This window comes from Macaca mulatta, chromosome 11 (genome assembly GCF_049350105.2).
Source record: "Macaca mulatta isolate MMU2019108-1 chromosome 11, T2T-MMU8v2.0, whole genome shotgun sequence".
Lineage (NCBI taxonomy): Eukaryota > Metazoa > Chordata > Mammalia > Primates > Cercopithecidae > Macaca > Macaca mulatta.
This window is the reverse complement of record NC_133416.1, coordinates 130,925,655-130,950,169: the sequence shown is the minus strand read 5'-3', so window position 1 is coordinate 130,950,169 and position 24,515 is coordinate 130,925,655. Positions and strand designations below refer to the sequence as shown.

At 51.5% G+C, this 24,515-nt stretch overlaps 1 protein-coding gene across 6 annotated transcripts in view; it reads left to right on the top strand.

Moving 5' to 3' along the window:
• The first annotated feature begins 1,040 nt into the window (after positions 1–1,040).
• The window catches only part of RILPL1 (Rab interacting lysosomal protein like 1), a 58,249-nt gene continuing 34,774 nt past the window's right edge, over positions 1,041–24,515 (top strand). For all 6 annotated transcript variants that reach the window (XM_015109621.3, XM_015109620.3, XM_015109622.3 and 3 more), the window contains exons 1-2: positions 1,041–1,594; positions 10,253–10,403. In XM_015109621.3, coding sequence (XP_014965107.2) covers positions 1,286–1,594; positions 10,253–10,403 — 460 coding nt within the window. In that variant the 5' untranslated portion in view covers positions 1,041–1,285. The remainder of the gene's footprint in view (positions 1,595–10,252; positions 10,404–24,515) is intronic.

The following is a 24,515-nucleotide window of genomic DNA, read 5'->3' as shown; positions in this document are numbered from 1 at the left end:
ACTTTATGGCTACAAGGGCATTAAGATTTCCTCCCTCAAGGAGCTAACAGTCAGACGGTGGAAACCTATCTGCTACCACACTGTGAAAACTCAAGATGCTAAGAGCAATTCTGGTGGGGCAAGCAGGGGACTGTGAGTTTGCAAGGGGGTCCTTAACTCCTGCGTGGGGGGCGGATGGGGTTCTGGGTTCAGGAAAGGTTCTCCCAGGAGTGGGAGGGGGTCTGATGGACAAGTGGATTTGGACAGCCCAAATGGACAGGGGGCCTTGGGACAAGAAAACTCGTGGTGCTCGGATGCCAAGCGGGCTTCGCCCTACTGTGAAGTGGCGTTTATGTCACACGGAGCCAGTGATGGATGTGGCTTGGGGAGGAGCGCCCTGGGGCTCCGGGCGCCTCTGCAGGGGGCCGGGTCTGCGGGGAGGGTCTGCGGGCCGGGGCGTCCCCGTTTTCTTTCCGGGATGAGCCCCAGCCCGGGGACCTCCTCGTGACCCCTCCATCCCTCTCCAAGGCCGGGGCGGCTCCCCAGAGCAGCGAATCGTCCCGCGAGACCAGCGCCCCCCGGCCCCCTCTCCCGGGGCGGCCTGGACCCTTCCCGGCGGCCGGGTGGTGGGAGGAGCCAGCGCCGGGCGGGGAAGGGGCGGCCGGAGCACGGGCGAGGGGCGCTGCGGGTCTGGCGGCTGGAGACGGGGCCCAGTGTGCAGGCCGCGCAGTCAGCGCTGGGGGGGACTCCGGGGCGCCCCCGGGAGGCGGAAAGTGGGCGCGCCCCTGGCCAGGCCGGGATCGGGGCGGGGCGCGCGGCCTCCCTGCGGGGGAGCGGTCACCCAGCCTCTCCGCCGCCGCCACCAAAGTTTCCCGGAGGAGTCGCGGGCCGCCCTTCCTCTCGGGCCCGGCGCGCTGCCGCCCCTCAGGCCAGCACCGCCCCGGGGCGCCCGGCCCGGCTCCATTGAGCGCAACTCTGATCTCAACTTGGGAGGCGCCGCGGGCCTGCGCACGCGCGCGCCCTCCCCGCCGCCACCGCCGCCGCCGCCGCCGCCGCCGCCCACTCGGGAGCAGCTCCGGGCCGAGCCGTGCGCCCAGACCGCGGCCCCGCGCACCCCGCGCCGCCGCCCGTGCCGGCGCCCGCCGTCCGCCGCCCTCCACCCGCTGCCCGCTGCGCCCTCGCCCCCGCGCCCGCTGAGCGCGCCCGCCCGCGGCCCAGGCTGGGCCCGGCCGGCCCGGCCCTCTACCGCGGCAAGTTTGGGAGTTGCACGAGTTTGCGGGGCGGGGGACAGGCCGGGAGGGCGGTCATGGAGGAGGAGCGGGGGTCGGCGCTGGCGGCCGAGTCGGCGCTGGAGAAGAACGTGGCCGAGCTGACCGTCATGGACGTGTACGACATCGCGTCGCTTGTGGGCCACGAGTTCGAGCGGGTCATCGACCAGCACGGCTGCGAGGCCATCGCGCGCCTCATGCCCAAGGTCGTGCGCGTCCTGGAGATCCTGGAGGTGCTGGTCAGCCGCCACCACGTCGCGCCCGAGCTGGACGAGCTGCGCCTGGAGCTGGACCGCCTGCGCCTAGAGAGGATGGACCGCATCGAGAAGGAGCGCAAGCACCAGAAGGTGGGCGGCGGCCTTGGTCTGTCCGTCTGGGCAGTGGGACCGCGGGGACCCAAGGGCTCTTCCGGATTGGGCAGCTGTGGGTGCACACGTGTGTGTGTTCGGGGACCGGACCAGAGGAGACCCTACGTGGGGAGGGAGGGAGGCCCTGACCTTCCTTTGCCCGACCAGGGGTGGCTGGCAGATACCACCCGAGAGATTAAGAGCTGTTCTCTGGAGTTCCAATCCCACCTTTACACACAGTTTAATAGCTGTGTGACTTTGGGTAAGTTACTTAACCTCTCTGTGCTTTATTTCCTCACCTGTCAAATGGTGATCATAATAGGACCCACCTTAGAAGAATTAAATGGGGCCATGTAAGCTAAGTGCTTAGACAGTATTATTCTTTTCCAGACATGAAATAAGCCTCTTGCCCTCCCGTGTTTCCCAAGAAGATGTGACATCAGGTCCAGGACCCTTTCTTCATCCCCCACCCCCAGTCTCCCCAGAGCAAAGGGAATGTGACCTCCAGCCACTGAGCTTTCTGACCCCCAGTCTCCAGGTTCATATTTACAACTTTCTTCCCGGGACGGACTCTCCTAGCTTATGAACCTGTGGCAACCAGTGTTCTCTCCTCTTTGATTTTATCCTTAATCCTCACAGGACTCTATAAAGATTATCTTCATTTTACAGATGAAGAAACCAAGGGTCACAATGGGAGGAGGGATTTGTCCCGAATTAGTGATGAGAGAGTCCCAGTCCCGTGTCTCCTCCCCACCCTGTTTGAATTGGGGGGAAGGGATCATTTGGGGTGGCTTTTAGGCTAAGCCTCTGCCCTGTGATCAGGAGTCTCTCTGAATCAGGGCCTCCCCACTGGGCCTGGAGTCCAGACGAGGTTCCTGGAGAAAAGGAAGTGAAAGACATGTGGTTTCCTGCCCTAACCTCAGCCAGGGATGCTCTTGGCAGCCCCTTCAGACTGAGAATGGGAGGAAACACCTTTCCTTGAGGGATCAGGGTGTCTGAGCAGTCTCCAGCTTGCTGTTCAGCCTCAGGAAATACAACTGGCCTCTCTGAACCTCAGGGGCAGGCCATCCCCTGTTGTATACTTGGATGGATCTCTGTGTTTTGGAGGAAAATAGCCAAAGCTGGATCTGAACCCTTAACCTGAGGGCAGACCCACAGGTAGCTGGCAGCTCTGTTGCCATGTTTGACTGTGCTCGTCCTCATGCGTCCCTATGCCCTAGGGGCAGGAAGGAAACTCAGGCTCCCAAGAGTCGAGCAGCATTTCCAGGGTATCTGGGAGCCTGAAAATGCTTTGACCTGTGATTAATTTCAAGACTCCTAGAAGCTGGGACTTTGGAGCTAGACAGCCTGGTTTCAAACCCTACCACGTGCAGGCTGTGCGATCTTGGGCAAATCCCCCAGCATCTCTGTGCTTCAGTTTCCTCAGTTCTAAAATGGGATAGTAATAGCACCCCCCAATAGAACGTGATGAGGTTTAAAGGAGTTAATATAAATACATACAAAGTGTTCAGGACAGAACCTGCCCATAGCAAGGGCTTTACAAGTGTTAAAATTCTTTTTGGGCCTGGAGAGACATTCATTGAGGTGCTCACAGGCTCACATTAGGAAACCGTCGCCACCCCAAGCACCTCTACTCCTACCCTAGAGGCTTCCATCTCTCATAGAGGGTCAAGGAGGCAAGGGACCTTGGAAATCCTCTCGTGTGGCGCCTCTTATTAACAGGGACCAAGGGGCTTTGACCAGATCACACAGAAGTCCTGGCATCTATACTGTCCCCAAACTGGGGCTGTTTAGTTCCATGGCAGAGGGGCTGAGAGAAATCCTTGGAAGCCATCGGAGGCCACCAGGTCTGAAGTCACATGGAATTCTCAGCAGCTGCACTTGTTGCCTCTGGAACACGTTCAGCTGGGAAGTGAACACCCTGCGCTCAGGGCCAGGGCTTGTTGACTTACATTGAGGATGACCTCTCTAAATCAAGGATGCAAATTCCTTTCCTACCCCAGCCCCAGACCCCTTGACTTCACATTCTTGGGATGGAGAGAGACTTGTATGATTTTTTTTTTTCCCTGAAGTCTCAAAGGCTCTTCAAGATGATATTTCCACAAAAATCTTTTTGGCATATCCTGGTTTAGTCTGTCCGCCTCCATTCCTCTTCCTTTTCCCCTTCTTCTTCCCCTCCCCCCTCTTCCTTTCCGCTCTCTCTTTCAGCAATTATGGCTCCAGTAAAGCACATACACTTTCTTCCCCCCACTCCTCCTCCCAGTAGACCCACTCACTCACTTCCACTCATCACTCAGATGCAGGCCACAGTTGGGTCATGTTCTGTCTCATCACTCAGTCTGCAAACCTGTTGACAGGCCATAGTGAACACAGTGCCCGTCTCGGTGCCATGGCTCTGCAGAGAAAAGCAAATTCTCATGTCAGGCAGCAGGCGGGTCACGGGGAAGAAAGGGAAAACACAAATAAATTCTAGAAAGCAATGGCTGGGCTGATACATTTGCATGTAACATACCAGACTGTGCTATTCATTCACCCATTCAGCAAATATATTTACTGAGAACCTACTGTGTGCCAGATGTTGTTCTGGACACTGGAGAGACAGTAATGACCATGACAGATGAGGCCTTGGCCCTGATGAGCCTGACTTTTTAGTGCAGTGCTATACTATAGAAATATTATGCAGCTTTGCACGGCCGGGCGCGGTAGCTCAAGCCTGTAATCCCAGCACTTTGGGAGGCCGAGACGGGCGGATCACGAGGTCAGGAGATCGAGACCATCCTGGCTAACCCAGTGAAACCCCGTCTCTACTAAAAAATACAAAAACTTAGCCGGGCGAGTTGGCGGGCGCCTGTAGTCCCAGCTACTCGGCAGGCTGAGGCAGGAGAATGGCGTGAACCCGGGAGGCGGAGCTTGCAGTGAGCTGAGATCCGGCCACTGCACTCCAGCCTGGGCGACAGAGCGAGACTCCGTCTCAAAAAAAAAAAAAAAGAAATATTATGCAGCTTTGCCATGTTAATAAAAAAACAGTGAGGTTGGCTGGGCGCGGTGGCTCACACCTGTAATCCCAGCACTTTGGGAGGCCAAGGCGGGTGGATCACTTGAGGTCAGGAATTCAAGACCAGCTTGGCCAACATGGCGAAACCCCATTTCTACTAAAAATACAAAAATTAGCCGGGCATGATGGTGGGTGCCTGTAATCCCAGCTATTCAGGAGGCTGAGGCAGGAGAATCGCTTGAACCCAGTAGGCAGAGATTGCAGTGAGCCGAGATCGCACCACTGCACTCCAGCCTGGGTGACAGAGTGAGACTCTGTCTTAAAAACAACAAAATAACAAACCAGTGAGGTTAATCTTAATATGTCTTATGGGACCCAGTATATCCAAAATATTTCCTTTTTTTTTTTTTTTTTTTTTTGAGACGGAGTCTGGCTCTGTCACCCAGGCTGGAGTGCAGTGGCGCAATCTCGGCTCACTGCAAGCTCCGCCTCCCGGGTTCACGCCATTCTCCTGCCTCAGCCTCCCGAGTAGCTGGGACTACAGGCGCCCGCCACCTCGCCCGGCTAGTTTTTTGTATTTTTTAGTAGAGACGGGGTTTCACCGTGTTAGCCAGGATGGTCTCGATCTCCTGACCTCGTGATCTGCCCGTCTCAGCCTCCCAAAGTGCTGGGATTACAGGCGTGAGCCACCGCGCCCGGCCTATCCAAAATATTTTCGTTTCAACATATAATCAATATAAAAACTTATCATTTGATATTCTGCACTCTTTTTTTCCTACTACATCTTTGAAATCTGGCGTATCTTTAACCCCTGCTGCACATTTCCACTCAGACCAGCCACATGTCAAATGCTCAACAGCCATAGCATGAGGGGGAGACAGAGATTTTTTTCCCCTTTTTTTTTTTGAGTCAGGGACTTACTCTGTCATCCAGGCTAGAGAGCAATGATGGCATCATGGCTCACTGCAGCCTTGAACACCTGGGTTCAAGTGATCCTCCTGCCTCAGCCTCCTGAGCAGCTAAGACTACAGGCACACTATAATTTTTTTTATCCTTTAGAGACAAGGTCTCACTATGTTGCCCAGGCTAGTCTTGAACTCTTGGGCTCAAGCAGTCGTCCTGTCTTGTTCTCCCAAAGTGCTGGGACTACGGGTGTGAGCCACTGTGCCTAGCCAAGATAGATTAAAAAAAACAAAAAAAAAAATTCAGGCTGGGCGCGGTGGTTCACACCTGTAATTCCAGCACTTTGGGAGGCCAAGGCAGCTGGATCACTTGAGGTCGGGAGTTTGAGACCATCCTGGCCAATATGGCGAAACCTCATCTCTACTAAAAATACAAAAGTTAGCTGGGTATGGTGGTGTGTGCCTGTAATCCCAGCTACTAAGGAGGCTGAGGCAGGAGAATCGCTTGAACCTGGGAGGTGAAGGTTGCATTGAGCCGCGATCATGTTACTGCACTCTAGCCTGAGCAACAGAGCGAGACTTTGTCTCGGAAAAAAAATCAGCCTGTGATAAGTGCCATAAAGAAAATAAAACTGGGAGACATGAAAGAGACTCACTAGGGTGGTAGTCTAACAGATGGGGTAGTCAGGAAGGCTTCCCTGAGGAGGTGACATCTGAGCTGAGATCTGAATGAAGGATAGGATCCAGCCACATTTTGATCTGGGGGAGAGGCATTCTAGGCAGAAGACGTGAGAAGTGCAAAGGTCCTGAGGTAGGAATGCACTTAGTGTGTTCAAGGAACACAGAGTCAGTGTGGCTGGAGCAGAGCAAGTAAGGAAGAGAACTGGGAGATGAATCAGGAAGGTGCTGGGGCTCGTAGGCTTGGATGAGGAATTTGAGGACTTGGTGCTGAGGGAGGAACGTGAAGGAGATAACTGATCAGGGCTGACTTCTCGGGAGAGACACTGAGCTGGTATGGAGGCAGCTTGAGATTCTGAGTGGTCACCTCAGAGGCAAGAATCAGCAACCCCAGCATCAACTTCAGTTCGTTGAGAGAAGCAAAAAAGAGAACTGAGGGTTAAAGTCTGTGTTCATCCCCTGTGGCTGCTATAACAAATGAACACAAACTTAGTGGCTCAAAACAGCAGAAATGTGTTATCTTTTTTTTTTTTTTTTTTTTTTTTCTGAGATAGCATCTCACTCTCTTGCCCAGGGTGGAGTGCCGTGCCGTGACCATGGCTCACTGCAGCCTCAGCCCCATGGGCTCAAGTGATCCTCCCGCCTCAGCTTCCCAAGTAGCTGTACTGCAGGTGTGTGCCACCACACCCAGCTAATTTTTTTAATTTTCAGCAGAGATGGGGTCTTGCCATGTTGCCCCGGCTGGCCGCAGATTCCTAGGCTCAAGTGATTCTCCTGCCTCAGCCTCCCAAAGTACTAGGATTACAGGCGTGACCCACCACGCCTGGCCAGAAACGTACTGTCTCATTGAACTGGATAATTCAATATTATGGATACAATGTCATACAGTATTATGGAGGCATATGGGTAATAGCAATATGAATAATACTGAAAAATTTCTGGACGTCAGAAGTCAGAAATGGCTCTCACTGAATTCAAATCAAGGTGTTGGGAAGGCTCCACTCCTTTGTGGGGCTGTGAAGGAGGATCCGTTTCTTTGCCTTCCCTAACTAATGGACTCTGCATTCCCTGGCTTGTGGCCCCTTCCTCTATCTTCAAAGCCAGCAGTGTAGCTTCTTCCCATCTCCCTCATATTTCTCTAATGCTGACCTGCCCTCCTCTTATGAAGACCCTGACATGACATCGGCCCACCAGACCACCAGATAATCCAGCCAGATAATCCAGAATCATCTCCCCATCTCACGAGCCTTTTTTTTTTTTTTTTTTTTTTTTTTTTTGTGAGACACAGTTTCACTCTGTCGCCCAGGCTGGAGTGCAGTGGCACAATCTTGGCTTACTGCAACCTCCACCTCCCAGGTTCAAGTGATTCTCATGCTTCAGCCTCCTGAGTAGCTGGAATTTCAGGCGCATGCCACCACGCCCAGCTAATTTTTGTATTTTTAGTGGATGGAGTTTCGCCGTGTTGGCCAGGCTGGTCTCGAACTCCTGACCTCAAGTGATCTTCCTGCCTTGGCCTCCCAAATTGCTGGGATTATAGGCATGAGCCATCATGCCCAGCCTCGAGAGCCTTTTCTAAAAAAAAAAAAAGGTGGGATCTTGCTGTGTCGCCCAGGCTGGAGTGCTGTGGTACAGTCACAGCTCACGGCAGCCTCAACCTCCTGGGCTCAAGTGATCCTTCCACCTCAGCCTCCCAAGTAGCTGGTACTACAGGCGTGCACTACCATGCCCAGCTAATTTTTGTATTTTTTGTAGAGACGGGGCTTTGCCATGTTGTCCAGGCTGTTCTCAAACCCTTGCCTAAATCAGTGCTCCCACCTCAGCCTCCTAAATTACAGGGATTATAGGTATGAGCCACCGTGCCATGTCTGAGATCCTTAACTTAATCAGCTCTGCACAGTCCCTTTTGCCACATAAATTAACATATTCTCAGGGATTAGGACTTGGATGACTTTAGAGCCGTTATTCAGCCTGCCCCAGCCAGTTACACTTGACTAATATTCTCTGAGCCCTGTGTGAGCCTGGCCTGTGCCAGTTGGGAACAGAGAGGAACAGAGCTGGATGAGCCTCTTTCTGCTTCCAGGCCACACCTGCTTGTGGGAGGTCAACATGCCCTCTCCATCCCTTCACCACCACTTCCACCCCGGCCCTGCCCTTCACCTCCCCTGGTGACCTTGTGCCCTCTGTGCAAATACTAGGCTCTTACTCCTCTCTTCCCCAGTGCAGCAGGCTTGTGACAAAGGAGGTGGTTCTGAGAACTTATTTAGAAGATGGACAGAGTCCATGCCTAGCATCCGGCCACCTGGCCACTTGTGATGGATTGTAGGGATGGGACAGAGATCAGCATACACATTGTTAGTGCTTTCTGGGTGCCAGGCATGTTCCAGGCACTTTACTTATAGTAACCATTTAATCCTCACACCCACCCTCCCCGGCAGATACTACACTAGTTTCCCTATTTCTGGGGCACCAGAAGGTTGAATAACTAGCCAAGGTCAGCTAGTAAGCAGCAGAAACAGGATTCAAACTTGGGTCAGCAGGCTCCAGTATCCATGTCTTGAACCACTATTTTATTTTATTTTTTATTTTATTATTTTATTTATATTTTATTTTTTGACATGGAGTCTCACTGTGTGCCCTAGGCTGGAGTGCAGTGGCTTTATCTCAGCTTACTGCAGCCTCTGCCTCCCAGGTTCAAGCAGTTCTCCTGGCTCAGAGTAGCTGGGATTACAGGTGTCTACCACCACGCCCAGCTAATATTTGTATTTTTAGTAGAGACGGGGTTTTGCCATGTTGGCCAGGCTGGTCCTGGACTCCTGACCTCAAGTGATCCACCTGTCTTGGCCTCCCAAAGTGCTGGGGTTCCAGGTGTGAGCCACCGCGCCCGGCCACTATCAATTTTAGAACATTTTCATCACCCCCCAAAAGAAAATCCATCCCATTCACAGTCATTCCTCGTCTCCCCTCTAGCACTCTGGCTCTAGACAACCTCCAGTCTGCTTCCTATGTCTATGGATTTGCCGATATTAGACATTTTCTAAAACTGATCATATAACATGTGACCTTTTGTGTCTGGCTTCTTTCCATAGTGTTTTCAGGGTCCACCTATGTTGCAGCGTATGTCAGACTTTCATTCCTTTTCATGGCCGAATAATGTTCCATTGTTTGGATGTGCCACGTTTATTTACCCATTCATCAGTTGATGGACACTGGGGTTTCTGCCTTTTGGCTACTAGCAGTAATGCTGTGAGGAACATTCACGTGCATACGTTTTCATGTGGACATTGTGTTCATACCTCTTGAGCTGATCCAAGGACTGGAATCTCTGGGTCCTACGGTAACTCTGTGTTAATATTTTGCAAAACTGCCAGAGTGTTTTCCAAAATGTCCACACCGTTTTCCATTCCCACCAGCAGTGTAGGAGGGTTCCAGTTTCTTCCTGTACTTGTCAGCACTTGTTATTGGCTATTTCTTTGACTACAGCCACCCACAAAATAACTTTAATAGACCGATTTTATTTATCCTCACATTCACTTTGTGAGCCTTTGTTCTGGTTCCCCCACTGAGGGAAACTGAGGCTCAGGGTGGTCACGTCAGTGGTTAAAGACCCCATGGAGAGACACCTGGATCAGACACCTAAAGAACGCTGGGGCCGGGGCCCCTGCCTGCCTCGGCATCCCCAGGATTCTCAAGGCCTCTGGCTGTCTTGGAGAGAGATTTGTCCCAACTGTCCAGAGACCGGGGGTGTGCCCCCCAGAGGTTGGGAATGTTAGAACCCCCGTCTCCTGGGGCCGCTCTGTCTGCTCTGAAGAGAGCTCCAAGATGCGGCACCAGCTTTGTGGTTATCCTTGGGGCAGTTCTCACTGGGCCTGGTCCTAACAGCATAAACATAGGCATCTGCCCCAAAGAAGGGTGCCTTCTGTTTCTTGCAAAGGTGCTATATGGGGCTCGTGGTGGCCTTGCTGGCCCAGCTGCCTGATGCCCACTTCTGAAGTCCCAGCAACCCTAGCTGCCCCTGAGGGTTGGGGTGGGTGGGGCCGCCGCCCTGGGCGGGCAGTGACCCACACTGTCCCCTCGCCATGGCAGGAGCTGGAGCTGGTGGAGGATGTGTGGCGAGGGGAGGCGCAGGACCTCCTCTCCCAGATCGCCCAGCTGCAGGAGGAGAACAAGCAGCTCATGACCAACCTCTCCCACAAGGATGTCAGCTTCTCAGAGGAGGAGTTCCAGAAGCATGAAGGTAAGCGGAGGCCGGCGCCAATGCAAGGGGGCCGGCCGTTCCTTTTCTCATCGCCCACATCAGCGATGGTCGCCACCGCCCCTGGATGTTGGTGCGGTGCTGGCTGATTCCAAAGCCCTTTGCCTTCTGTGTCATGTTGATTCACACCATAACCCTTCCAGAGAGACATACTGTAGCCTCAGTCTACAGATGGTAACACAGAGGTCCTTTCAGCAAACTGTCACAGGTTCCCCTCTGTTTGTCAGGCTCCTCTCTTGGCCCTGGGATGCGTGTGAAACGTGACAGCGACCCTGCCCTTGGGAAGCTTGTGTGCTGTACTGAGGAGAAAGGGGCTTTACATGTAAACACACAGATGCCATAGGTCCGGGGGGCGGCCGTGCTCTGGGAGAGCTGCAGCGGGGCATGTGATAGAGTGATTTGGTAGAGAAATCTTTGGATACAGCCGTCAGGGAAGGCCTCCGAGGAGGTCCCATTTGAACCCTCATGAAGTAACAGAGTGAACCACACAAATATCTGCGTGTGTTGGGTCGGGGTTGCAGGGGCAGTCGTGCAAAGGCCCTGGGACATGAGCATTTGAGGGAAACCAAGAAGGCTAGTGTAGGCCAGGCGTGGTGGCTCACACCTGTGATCCCAGCACTTTGGGAGGCTGAAGCAGGAAGATCATTTGGGGCCAGGAGTTCGAGACCAGCCTGGGCAACATAGACTCCATCTCTACTAAAAATTTTTTTTAAAAATTAGCCAGGTGCAGTGGTGCACACTTGTAGTCTGAGCTACTTGAAGGCTGAAACGGGAAGATCACTTGAGCCCAGGAGGTTGAGGCCGCAGTGAGCTGAGATTATACCACTGCACTCCAGCCTGAGCGACAGTAAGATGAAAAAAAGAAGGCTAGGGTATCAGAAGATGATTGAGGCCTCGGGAGGTTGGAGATGAGGTCACAGGGATCAGATCATATAGCTCCTTAGAGGCTAAAGTTTGGATTTTATTCTAAGTGTGCTGGGAGGAGATTAGAGGCTCTTATCACAGACACACACTTACCAGTGAGCAGCCCGGGATGGCATCCCAGACCTGAATGGCGCTGGATCCCCCGAACTGTCACTCATCCAATAAGCACTTGTCTAGAACCTTCATACAGGGCCTCTTCTGGTGCTGGGAAAAGGACAGACGGGCCATAAGATTCGGGCCAGGCGGGGCTGTGGGCAGTACCTGCTCTGCTCAGCCCTGCAGCTTCCTGCCCACTAAAGCAGAGGTGCCTCCTGCAGCTCACCCCAAGGAATATCAGAGTCATCACTTCTGAGAAACTCCATGGCTCCCCACATGAGCCTCCTCCTCATGTTTGATGGGATGAGGACGGACCTTGGGTGGGTGCCCAACTTCAGAATGTGTGGTGACCACTCTGCAGAATCAAGTATGGCACTGAAGGCCAGGCGCGGTGGCTCACGCCTGTAATCCCAGCACTTTGGGAGGCGGAGGCAGGTGGATCATTTGAGGTCAGGAGTTTGAGGCCTGGTCAACGTGATGAAACCCCATCTCTACTAAAAATACAAAAATTAGCCAGGCGTGGTGGCGTGCGCCTATAATCCCAGCTACTCGGGATGCTGAGGCAGGAGATTTCGCTTGAACCCGGGAGGTGGAGGTTGCAGTGAGCTGAGATTGCACCACTGCACTCCAGCCTGGGCAACAGAGCAAGACTCTGTCTCAAAAAAAAAAAAAAAGTGTGTGTGTGTGTGTGTGTATGTATAAATTTATATATAAAAATATACATGGCACTGAAAAGGACTATGGGAACCAAGGAAAAATGAAAAGTTTGATTCCGGTCTGGATTCTCTTTTCCTTGGATTTCCTTTGTTGAGATGTGATTAGTAACAATGAAAACAAAAGTTCTCATGATTCTAAGCACTGTCTCTGGAGCCAGGCAGCCCAGGTTTGAGTCCTGACCCTGAAACCTCCCTGCTATGTGACTTTGATCAAGTCACATGACCTTCATGTGCCTAAGTTGCCCCCCATGTAAAAATGGGAGAAATGACCATACCTCCCTCAGAAGCTTGTCATGAGGGTAAAATCAGTGAATCTGTATAGACCCGTTAGAATCTTACCTGGTACACAGAAAACACTCAGCGAGTATTAGCCATTATTACTACAGGTTATCATTATCCAGTCCAACCTACTGATTGAACAGATGAGAAAAGTTTAGACTGAGAGAGGGAGAGTGATTTGTTCAAGGTCACATAGCAAGTTAGCAGAGTCAGAAGTGGAACCCAGATCAGCTGAAATCAGCTCCCTGAAGGAAGACTTATGTCTCTCTAGGACCCTTTGACCCAGGGCTGCTGGAGACCCTGTGGTTAAGGCTGCGGGGGAGACTGAAATCACGCCCGCCATGGATTGGTCCGCCGTGGCGTTCCATTGCCCAAGAGCTTACGATTCCAGACAGAGGCCTGCCATGCATTCCTTTGTCTCCCTTATCTCGGATGGAGTGCCCGCTCTGTGCCTGTTCTGGACTTTGCCAGGTTGGAGGCAGGGCAGGGAGGCACATGCTGGGGCTGGGGGCTCCCTGCTGCAGTGACTTGCACATTAGAAAGTTTTCTAGCAGCAAAGTAAGCCTGGGCCTGGAGGATCCCGGACACCCTATCCCGATTTCCTTTAGCCCAAGAAGGAGGACTTTTTTGTTTTTGTTTTTGTTTTTGTTTTTGTTTTTGAGATGGAGTCTCACTCCGTCGCCCAGGCTGGAGTGCAGTAGTGCAATCTTGGCTCACTGCAACCTCCATCTCCCAGGTTCAAGTGATCCTCCTGCCTCAGCCTCCTGAGTAGCTGGGACTACAGGTGTGCACCAGCACGTCCATCTAATATTTGTATTTTTAATAGAGACAGGATTTCACCATATTGGCCATGCTGGCCTTGAATTTCTGACCTCAGGTGATCTGACCACCTTGGCCTCCCAAAGTGCTGGGATTACAGGCGTGAGCCACTGTGCCTGGCCCTTCCTTTTCATGTCTGAATTATATTCCGTTCTATGGCCATACCGCATGTCATTTGCCCATTCATCTGTGGATGGACCTGTGAGACGTCACCACCTTTTGGCTGTTGTGAATTGTGCTGCTGTGAACATTGCGCTCAAGTTTTTGTGTGGACCTCTGTTTTCAGTTCTTTGAGGTATATACCTAGGAGTGGAATTGCTGGGCCATAGGGAAACTATGTTAAACTTCTGACACTTCTGCAGGGCGCCCAGAGGCCTCAGGGACCCACAGGGCCTGGACCTGAGGGCTCTGAGCCGCTTCCCTGTGCATCAGTGCACACACGCTCGCAGCACCCTCCACCTGGGAAGCTTTGCTTTTCTTCCACAGCCTTCCAGATCCCTGCTGGGCTTGTCATGAATCAGCCCACATGTGAGCGATGTGAGACACACTTAAATGGCATCTAGCGTGGGTCCGGCTCCCAAAGGGTTAGCTCCCAAAGGGTTAGCTCAGGAGGCACATGGCAGCAGCCCTCCCGCATGAGTGGAAAGACCGGGCAGATGCCAGGCGTGCCTTTCGTGGTTATTTTTATTTTGCATGGGAAACCATGGGAACACAGCACGGATAAAGCATGTCTTCCACCTGCTAGGAGAACAGACCTGGGACAAACAAGGTCCTTGGAAGAAGGTGGAGGCCGGGAAGTGAGGGCCGAGAATGTGCCGGGCAGAGGCAGGGGTAGACTGAGGACTTGGGGGTGCAGTCTCCGGGTTCCTGTGTCGGGGGTGAGGGAGTGCTGAGAGGAGCCAGCTCTGCACGGAAGAGTGTGGCCTTCCCAGCAGTTCAACTGGGGCATTGTGCTCAGAGGCACCTGGCAGGCTCCTCTACCCCCGGAAGTCTCCAGATTAAAAAGCACTTCACTCCCAGCTGTTTGTGGAAATCCAGCTTGTCAGCTGGAGGGCAGCACACAGAAACTTGTTAGCACATGCAGAAATGAATGACAGGTATGCAAGCCATCGTGCCAGGGGATGGGTTGTGAAGATTTGCTCATGGGTCTGGAAAAAAAATCTTTGGGCTCTAAAGGAACAGCTTAGTCACCAGGGGAAGAGGAAAACTGACCACGTTGTCATTTTCTGAAGGGCACTGCAGAACAACACTGTTCAGTAAAAGAGAAGTCATTGTCATTCTTCTACTTGGCACATTCGAAAAAGTAAGAAGAGGCCAGGCACAGTGGCTCATTCCTGTAATCCCAGCACTTTGGGAGGCCGAGGCGGGTGAATCACTAGGTCAGGAGTTCGAGACTAGCCTGGCCAACATAGTGAAACCACGTCTCTACTTAAAAAAAAAAAAAAAAAATTAGCCAGGCATGTTGGCTGGTGCCTGTAATCCCAGCTACTTGGGAGGCTGAGGCAAGGAGAATTGCTTGAACCTGGGAGGCAGAGGTTGCAGTGAGCCGAGATCGTGCCACTGCACTCCAGCTTGGGTGACAAGAGCGAAACTCTGTCTCAAAAAACAAAAAAAAGAAACAGATGAAGTAATTTTTCTTTTTTCTTTTTTTTTTTTTTGAGATGAAGTCTCGCTCTGTCACCCAGGCTAGAGTGTAGTGGGGCGATCTCGGCTCACTGCAACCTCCGCCTCCCGGGTTCAAGTGATTCTCTTTCCTCAGCCTCCCTGAGTAGCCTGGACCACAGGCACGTGCCACCATGCTCAGCTAATTTATGTATTTTTAGTAGAGACGGGGTTTCACCGTGCTAGCCAGGATGGTGACCTCATGATCCGCCTGCCTTGGCCTCCCAGAGTGCTGGATTATAGGCGTGGGCCATGGTGCCTGGCCAGATGAAAGTAATTTCTATAATATATTTTATTGAACCCAATAGATCCAAAGCAGTAAGTTTCCTTGTAACATGTAATCAATATAAAAATTATCATTGAGATTATCAATGAGATATTTTGCATTTTTTTCATATTAAGTCTTTGAAATCTGGTAGGATACATACATACGTATGTATGTGTGTATATGTGTATATATTCATATTCTATTGTGAAAAATACGTAACGTACATTTTACATAAAATTTACCATCTTAACCCCTGCTTTCCCTTTTTTTTTTTTTTTTTTTTTGAGACGAGGCACTGTCTTCAAGCCTGGAGTGCAGTGGCGCAATTATAGTTCACCATAGTCTCAACCTCCTGGGCTCAAAAGAGTCTCCTACCTCAGTCTTCTAAGTAACTGGGATGACAGGTGTGCACCACCACGCCTGGCTAATTTTTTAATTTTTTCGGTAGAGATGGGGGTCTCACTGTGTTGCCCAGGCTTGGCTGAAACTCCTGACGTCAAGCAGTCCTCCTGCCTTGGAGTCCCAAAGTGCTGGGATTACAGGCGTGAGCCACCACACCCGGCCCTGTCTTAGTCATTTTTAAGTGTACAGTTCAGGAGCATTAAGTACATTCACAGTGTTGTACAGCCACCACCACCATCCATCTCCAGAACTCTTGTCATCTCACAAAACTGAAACACTGTCCCATTAAATACTAATTTCCCACTCGCCCCTGGCACCCACCATTCTACTTACTGTCTCTATGGATGTAACTACTCTAGGCGTCTCCTATAAGTGGAGTCATATCATATTTTTCCTTTTGTGTCTGGCTTATTTCACCTAAGAATGTTTTCGAGGTTTATCCATGTTGTAGCCCATGTCGGAATCTCCTTCCATTCTAAGACTGAGTACATTCCATTGTGTGCAGGCCCTACGTTTGTTTATCCATCAGCTGACAATGGCAATGTGTATTTTATGCTTGCAGCATATGTCCATTTGGATGGGCCCCATTTCAAGTGCTCAGTGGCTGCTGGGTGGCTGCCGAATTGGACACATGGGGCTCAACTGTGCTGTCAGAAGCATGGTGGCTCATGCCTGTCATCCCAGCACTTTGGGAGGCTGAGGCCGGTGGATCACTGGGGGCCAGGAGTTTGAGACCAGCCTGGGCAATGTGGCGAAGCTCCATCTCTACAAAAAATACAAAAGGTAGCCAGGTGTGGTGGCGTGCACCTGTAATCCCAGCTACTCGGGAGGCTGAGGCATGAGAACTGCTTGAACCCGGAAGGCGGAGGTTGCAGTGAGCTGAGATTGCCACCACTGCCCTCCAGCCTGGACAACACAGCGAGACTCTCTCAAAAAAAAAAAAAAAAACAAAAAACCAAAATTGCTGTGCCCTCTGTCTGGGCCTTTCTCCATATATTTGCCATATTGGCTTCTTGGGGCTGTCATAATAAATGACCACAAACTGGATGGCCGAAAACAGTTTATTCTCATAGTTCTGGAGTCCAGAGATTCATAGTCGCGTGTCAGCAAGGCCATACTCCCTCCAGCGCCTCTCAGCAGGAGTCCTTCCTTGCCTCTGGGGGCTGCCGGCATCCTCACCTGTGGCTACACCATCCCAGTCTCTGCCTCTGCAGCCAAACGTTCTCCTCCGTGTCTATGTGTCTCATCTCCCTCTCCTTTATCTTTTGTTGTTTAATGGGGTTTTTTCCCGCAGGCTGGAGTGCAGTGGTACGATCTCAGCTCACTGCAACCTCTGCCTCCTTCATCTCCTGCTCAGGTAATCCTCCTGCCTCAGCCTCCCAAGTAGCTGGGACTACAGGCATGTGCTACCATGCCCAGCTAATTTTTATACTTTTTGTAGAGACAGGGTTTCACCATGTTGCCCAGTCTTGTCTCGAGCTCCCGGGCTCAAGCGATCTGCCTGCCTCGGTCTCCCAAAGTGCTGAGATTACAGGCATGAGGCATGGTGCCCAACCTGCTTTGTCTTATAAGGACACCAGGCATTGATTTAGGGGCTACCCCTCATCCACCATGACTTCATCTTAACTAATTACATCTGCACATACCCTGTTTTCAAATAAGACCGCATCCTGAGGTTCTGGGTCGCTGGGATTACAGCCTGTGCCACTGCGCGCGGGTAATTTTGTATTTTTAGTAGAGACAGGGTTTCTCCATGTTGATCAGGCTGGTCTCGAACTCCCGACCTCAGGTGATCCGCCCGCCTCACCCTCCCAAAGTGCTGGGATTATAGGCGTGAGCCACCATGCCCAGCCTGGTGTTTGGATCGGTGGCTCACACCTGTGATCCCAATACTTTGGGAGGCCGAGGCAGGCGGATCACGAGGTGAAGAGATCGAGACCATCCTGGCCAACCTGGTGAAACCCCGTCTCTACTAAAAATACAAAAAAATTAGCTGGGCGTAGTGGCATGCACCTGTAATCCCAGCTACTCGGGAGACTGAGGCAGGAGAATCTCTTGAACCCGGGAGGCAGAGGTTTTAGTGAGCCGAGATCGCACTACTGTACTCCAGCCTGGCGACAGAGTAAGACTCTGTCTCAAAAACAAACAAACAAACAAAAAAACAAAAAAAAAAAAGTAGTATATATATTACTCTTATTGTGTAAGAGTCAAATAAAACTATGCACAAGACGTGACACTCCCCTTTGCTTCATCCCCACTGCACTGCCGGAAGGAAAACCTTCCCTTTCTATCCATCTACACACAAATTCTCTGTTTATTTTGTTTTCAAAATAAAAGAGATTGTGCTATGAATTGTTACTTGTCCTTTTTTATAAATTAAAATTGTGTATTTTAATAATAATGTATTTTAATTAAAATTATGTATTTTAATTTATGAAATTAAACACTTTGGGAGTCTGAAGCAGGAGGATTGCTTGAGACCAGGAATTTGAGACCAGTCTGGGCAACATAGTGAGACCCTGTCTCTACAAAAAAATTTTTAAATTAGCCAGGCATGGTGGTGCACACCTGTAGTCCCAGCTACTCAGGAGGCTAAGGTGGGAGAATCTCTTGAGCCCAGGAGGTCAAGGCTGCAGTGAGCCTCGATTACACCACTGCACTCCAGCCTGGGCAACAGAGCAACACCCTGTCTCTTAAAAAAAAGTATTTATGTATTTATTGTTTGGGTTGTCTATTTTTTTAATTGGGGTGAATTCATGTAATATACAATTAACAATTTTAAAGTGCACACAATTCAGTAGCATGTAGTATATCATTTAATTCAGTGGCATGTAGTATATCATTTAATTTACTCACAATGGGCTGGGGGCGGTGGCTAACACCTGTAATGCCAGCAGTTTGGGAATCTGAGGCGGGTGAATCACTTGAGGTCAGGAGTTGGAGACCAGCCTGGCCAACATGGTGAAACCCCGTCTCTACTAAAAATACAAAAATTAGCCAGGCGTGGTGGCACATGCCTGTGATCCCAGCTACTCAGGAGGCTGAGGCAGGAGAATGGCTTGAACCCAGGAGGCAGAGGTTGCAGTGAGCTGAGATTGCGCCACTGTACTCCAGCCTGGGTGACAGAGTGAGACTATTTCTCAAAAAAAAAAAAAAGGACCGGGCGCGGTGGCTCAAGCCTGTAATCCCAGCACTTTGGGAGGCCGAGACGGGCGGATCACGAGGTCAGGAGATCGAGACCATCCTGGCTAACACAGTGAAACCCCGTCTCTACTAAAAATACAAAAACTAGCCGGGCGAGGTGGCGGGCGCCTGTAGTCCCAGCTACTCGGGAGGCTGAGGCAGGAGAATGGCGTGAACCCGGGAGGCGGAGCTTGCAGTGAGCTGAGATCCGGCCACTGCACTCCAGCCTGGGCGACAGAGCGAGACTCCGTCTCAAAAAAAAAAAAAAAAAAAAAAAATTTGTTTTTAAATTATCATAGTGCTGTACAACCATCACCTGTTTTGTTCCAAAACATTTCCACCACCTTCCTAAGGTGACCCTGCACCTGTCAGGTGTCTCCCCAGCCTCTTGTCTCTGCCCTCCCTCCCTGCAGGTAGAGCCGCTGGTAACCTCTAATCTGCTTTCTGCCTCTGTGGATTTGCCAGTTCTGGACGTTTCCTGTCGATGGAATCACACCGTATGCAACCTTGGGGTCTGGTCTTAGACCCCACGTCATTTTCGAGGTTCATCTGTGCTGCCGTGCTGTGGCGTGTCAGAGCTGCTTTCCTCGTTGTGGCTGAATCGTCCTCCGCTGTGTGGACTGAGCACATTGTGTTTATCCATTCTCAGTGGGGGGACATTTGGGTGGCTTCCATCTTTCATCTGTTGCAAATAGTGCTGCTGTGAACTTTGTCACTTAACTGTCCATCTCAGTGTTTTCAATCACACGTCGTGTTTCATGGTGTCCCACTGCCTGGACAGTGCCTTGCAGGTGGACGTTAGCTCACTGCCACACGTGGCTGCCGTGGCCGGCCACGAGCGAGCTTCTCCATGGTCCCCGTGCCCAGGTGTCTCTTAAAATCTAGGTTCCCAGATCCTGAATCGCTGGGTGTCTGTGACGGCTCACAACCCTTTCAGCTTTTAACAGTGTCTGTTAAGAATACTTGGCCTTGGCCGGGCGTGGTGGCTCAAGCCTGTAATCCCAGCACTTTGGGAGGCCGAGACGGGCGGATCACGAGGTCAGGAGATCGAGACCATCCTGGCTAACACGGTGAAACCCCGTCTCTACTAAAAATACGAAAAACTAGCCGGGCGAGGTGGCGGGCGCCTGTAGTCCCAGCTACTCGGGAGGCTGAGGCAGGAGAATGGCGGGAACCCGGGAGGCGGAGCTTGCAGTGAGCTGAGATCCGGCCACTGCACTCCAGCCTGGGCGACAGAGCGAGACTCTGTCTCAAAAAAAAAAAAAAAAAGAATACTTGGCCTTCTTTTAGTTTTCCAAAGCACTCTTGTACTTTCTCTTAGCGGCGAGCAGGATAAAATGACAGCCGACACTTAAGAGACACTTAGACACTCTGGCCCTGGGCCCCTCTGTTGTGAGCACTTCACATGGGAGAACCATGCACAGGCCTCTCAAGAGAGCACCGAGGCCTGAGGGGAAAGCAACTAACAGGCGAAGCCGGGATCGGAGTCAGGCGCCAGCCTCCTGCCTGGGTCTCACAGCTCCTACGGCGCCGCCCAGGAAGGTGATGAGGCTGCTGGGCTTCCACATGGACCCAGCCGCCCCTCTCTCTGCATGCTCCTCTCCTGCCCACCTCTTTCTCTGGAGAGCCAAGGCAGCCCCAGCAAGGAGTCAATGAGTAGGTCCTGGCGCCCCAGCACACGGCATGTCGGGACAAGTATTCAAACAGCAGGCGGGGGGTGAGGGGTTGTGGCTTTGGCACTGACTTCTGTCTACGTGGGAACTCAACCCCCAAACACACATGTCACATACATACGCCACACAGACACGCATATACACCCACACCCACCCACACACACCACACACACAGACCTCACACACCACACAGATGCCACGACACAGACATACACACTCACACTGCACATACCAGATACACACAGACCTCACACACCACACGCACACAGACGTCACCACACATATATTCACACTGCACATACCACACACACACAGACCTCACACACACCACACACACACAGACCTCACACACCACACACAGACACCACCACACAGACATACACACTCACATTGCACACACCACACACGCAGACCTCACATATACCACACACACAGACCTCACACACCACATACACACAAACCTTACATACACCACACACAGACACAGACCTCACGCACCACACACACACACACAGACCTCACACTCACACTACACACACATCACACACAGATACCACACACACACAGACCCCACATTCACACACACAGACCTCACACACACACCACACACACATCACACACAGATACCACACACACACAGACCCCACATTCACACACACAGACCTCACACACCACACACAGACCTCACACTCACACCACACACACATCACACACATATACCACACACACAGACCTCACACACACCCCCACACACACACATATAACACACACGCACCTCACACACACCCCACGTGCCCAAGGGTCGCCTTTCTGGGAAGCGTTAGCCGTGTCCCTGGGTCCCACCAGCTCAACCTAGCAGTGCTCTGCAGCAGTGGCCCTGGGGCATAGAGAGAAGAGAGGGCACAGGTGGGCCCCCCAGGTGGCCCGGGGATCCCTCACAGGACCCATGGCTGGAGGCAGGAGAGCAGGACTGACGGGGAGAGGGCCCACTTCACAACTGCAAGTGGGGGGCCCGGCTTGGTCGCCGGCTCTGCACTTAGAGAAAGTGGACACAGAGAAACTCCCGCGGCCACCTCCTGACACCCGGCCCTGCTGCTGGGCTCCCTAGGGGTCCGGGGGGCTTCCTCTGTCTTCCCCCATCTTCCTCATCGGGAGCCCCTGCCCCACGCCTGCCAGGCCTTGGCTCCAGGGACCGGCGGTCCTCATCTCCCCCCATCAGGCGGAGAGGAATTGTACCAGAAGGGCCCTTGGCCAGCTAGTGTTTCTTATCTTTTCCTTTTAAACATTCTGGTGGAAAGCACATCACAGAATTGCCTCTCTGCAGCCTGTGTAAGTGCACAGGGCAGCGGTGTTTACTGTGTGCACGAGGGTGGAGAGCAGAGCGCTGGGCCGCTTTCATCTTGCCGACGAAAGCTCCACGTCCGTGTCTGTGGGTTTGACTTCTCTAGGGAGCTCCTCCTGTAAGTGGAATCATACGGCGTTTGTCCCTTGTGCCTGGCCTTTTCACTGAGCCTAAGGTCTTCAGAGTTCATCCATGTGGCAGCATGTGACAGGATTTCCTTCTTTTTTTTTTTTTTTTTTTTTATATGGAGTTTTGCTCTTGTTGCCCGGGCTGGAGTGTAATGGCGCGATCTCAGCTCACTGCAGCCTCCACCTTTCAGGTTCAAGCGATTCTCCAGCCTCAGCCTCCCAAGTAGCTACGCCACCACGCCTGGCTAATTTTGTATTTTAGTAGAGATAGGGTTTCTCCATGTTGGTCAGGCTGGTCTCAAACTCCAGACTTCAGGTGATCCACCCGCCTCGGCCTCCCAAAGTACAGGGATTATAGGCATGAGCCACTGTGCCCAACCGATTTCCTTCCTTTTTTAAGGCTGAGTAACATTCCATTGTATGGACAGACCACATTTTCTTTATTCCATTCATCCGTTGATGGACATTTAGCTTGCTTCCACCTCTTGGCTATTGTTTTTTTGTTTATTTGTTGTTTTGAGACGAGTCTCAGAGTCTCGAAGTCTCACTCTCTTGCCCAGGCTGGAGTGCAGTGGTGTGATCTCGGCTCACTGCAACCTCTGCCTCCCGGGTTCAAGCAATTTCCAGCTCATTTTTATATTATTAGTAGAGATGAGGTTTCACCATGTTGGCCAGGATGGTCTCCAACTCCTGACCTCAAGTGATCCGCCCTCCTTCACTTCCCAAAGTGCTGGGATTACAGGTGTGAGTCACCGCATGCAGCTTTGGCTATTGTTTTTTTTTTTTTTTTTGAGATGAGGTCTCAGTTTGTCACCCAGGTAGAGTGCAATGATGCGATCATAGCTCACTGCAGCCTCTAACTCCTGGGCTCAAGCGATTCTCCCACCTTGTCCTCCCAAAGTGCTGGGATTACAGGCATGAGCGACTGTGCCCTGCCTTAACATTTTAAATTGAGGTATAACGTAGAGTGAAGTGAACACATTTTAAGTGTACGGCTCTATGGATTTTTGCATGTATGTTCAGATCAGGATAGAGAATAGTTCAACACCCCAGAATGCACCTTCTCGTCCCTTTCCAGACAAAACTTCACAAGGTCACCCTGACTCTGACCTTTGTCTCCAGAGATTAATTCAGCCTTGTTCTGAACTTCATATACATGGAATCATACAGTGTATGCTTTTTGGAATTTGAGAAATCATAAGATTCACCCTTTTAAATGTGGACAACTCAGTGGGTTTTTTGTTTTCGTTTTTGTTTTTTTGACATAGGGTCCCACTCTGTCACCCAGGCTGAAGAGCAGTGGCACAATCATAGCTCCCTGCAGCCTCGAACCCCCCAGCTCAGGTGATCCTTCTACCTCAGCCTTCCAAGTAGCTGGAGTCGTACAACTTTGTGCCTGGCTTCTTTCACTCAGCATCATGTTTTCAAGCTTTATTCATGTTGTAGCATGAATTAGTGCTTCGTTCCTTTTTATGGCTAAATGATATTCCGTTGTAAAAATGTATCATGGGGCGTGGTGGCTCATGCCTGTAATCACAGCACTTTGGGAGGCCGAGGTGGGCGGATCACGAGGTCAGGAGATCGAGACCATCCTGGCTAACATGGTGAAACCCCATCTCTACTAAAAATACAAAAAATTAGCCGGGCGTGGTGGTGGGCACCTGTAGTCCCAGCTACTCAGGAGGCTGAGGCAGGAGAATGTCATGAACCCAGGAGGAAGAGCTTGCAGTGAGCCGAGATCACGCCACTGCACTCCAGCCTGGGCGACTGAACGAGACTCCGTCTCAAAAAAAAAAAAAAAAAATGCATCATGGCCGGGCGCGGTGGCTCATGCTTGTAATCCCAGCACTTTGGGAGGCCAAGGTGGGCAGATCACTTGAGGTGAGGTGTTCGAGACTAGCCTGGCCAACATGGTGAAACCCCATCTCTACCAAAAACACAAAAACTAATCGGGTCTGGTGGCGCACACCTGTAATCCCAGCACTCAAGAGGCTGAGGCAAGAGAATCGCTTGAACCCAGGAGGTAGAGGTTGCAGTGAGTCAAGATCACGCCACTGCACTCCAGCCTGGGGCACAGAGTGAGACTCTGTCTCAAGAGGGGAAAAAAAAAAAAAAAAAGATGTATCCCTTTTTGTTGATTCATATTCATCTGTTGAGGGACATTTGGCTTGTTTCCCATTTTGGCTATTATGAATTAGGCTGTGATGAATGTTTGTGTACAGGTGTTTATGTGGACATGTGATTTCAGTTCTTTGGGGTCTCTACCTAGATTAGAATTGCTGAGTTAAATGGTAACTCTGTGTTTAACCTTAACACTGTCTTCCACAGCAGCTGTACTATTTTATTTTATTTTTTGAGACAGAGTCTTGCTCTGTTGCTCAGGCTAGAGTGCAGTGGTGAGATCTTGGCTCACTGCAACCTCCATCTCCCAGGCTGAGGCAATTCTCATGCCTCAGCCTCCCAGATAGCTAGGATTACAGGTGTGCGCCACCACGCCCAAATAATTTTTGTACTAAAAATACAAAAATTGCCAGGCATGGTGGCGTATGCCTGTAGTCCCAGCTACTTGGGAGGCTGAGGCAGGAGAATTGCTTGAACCGAG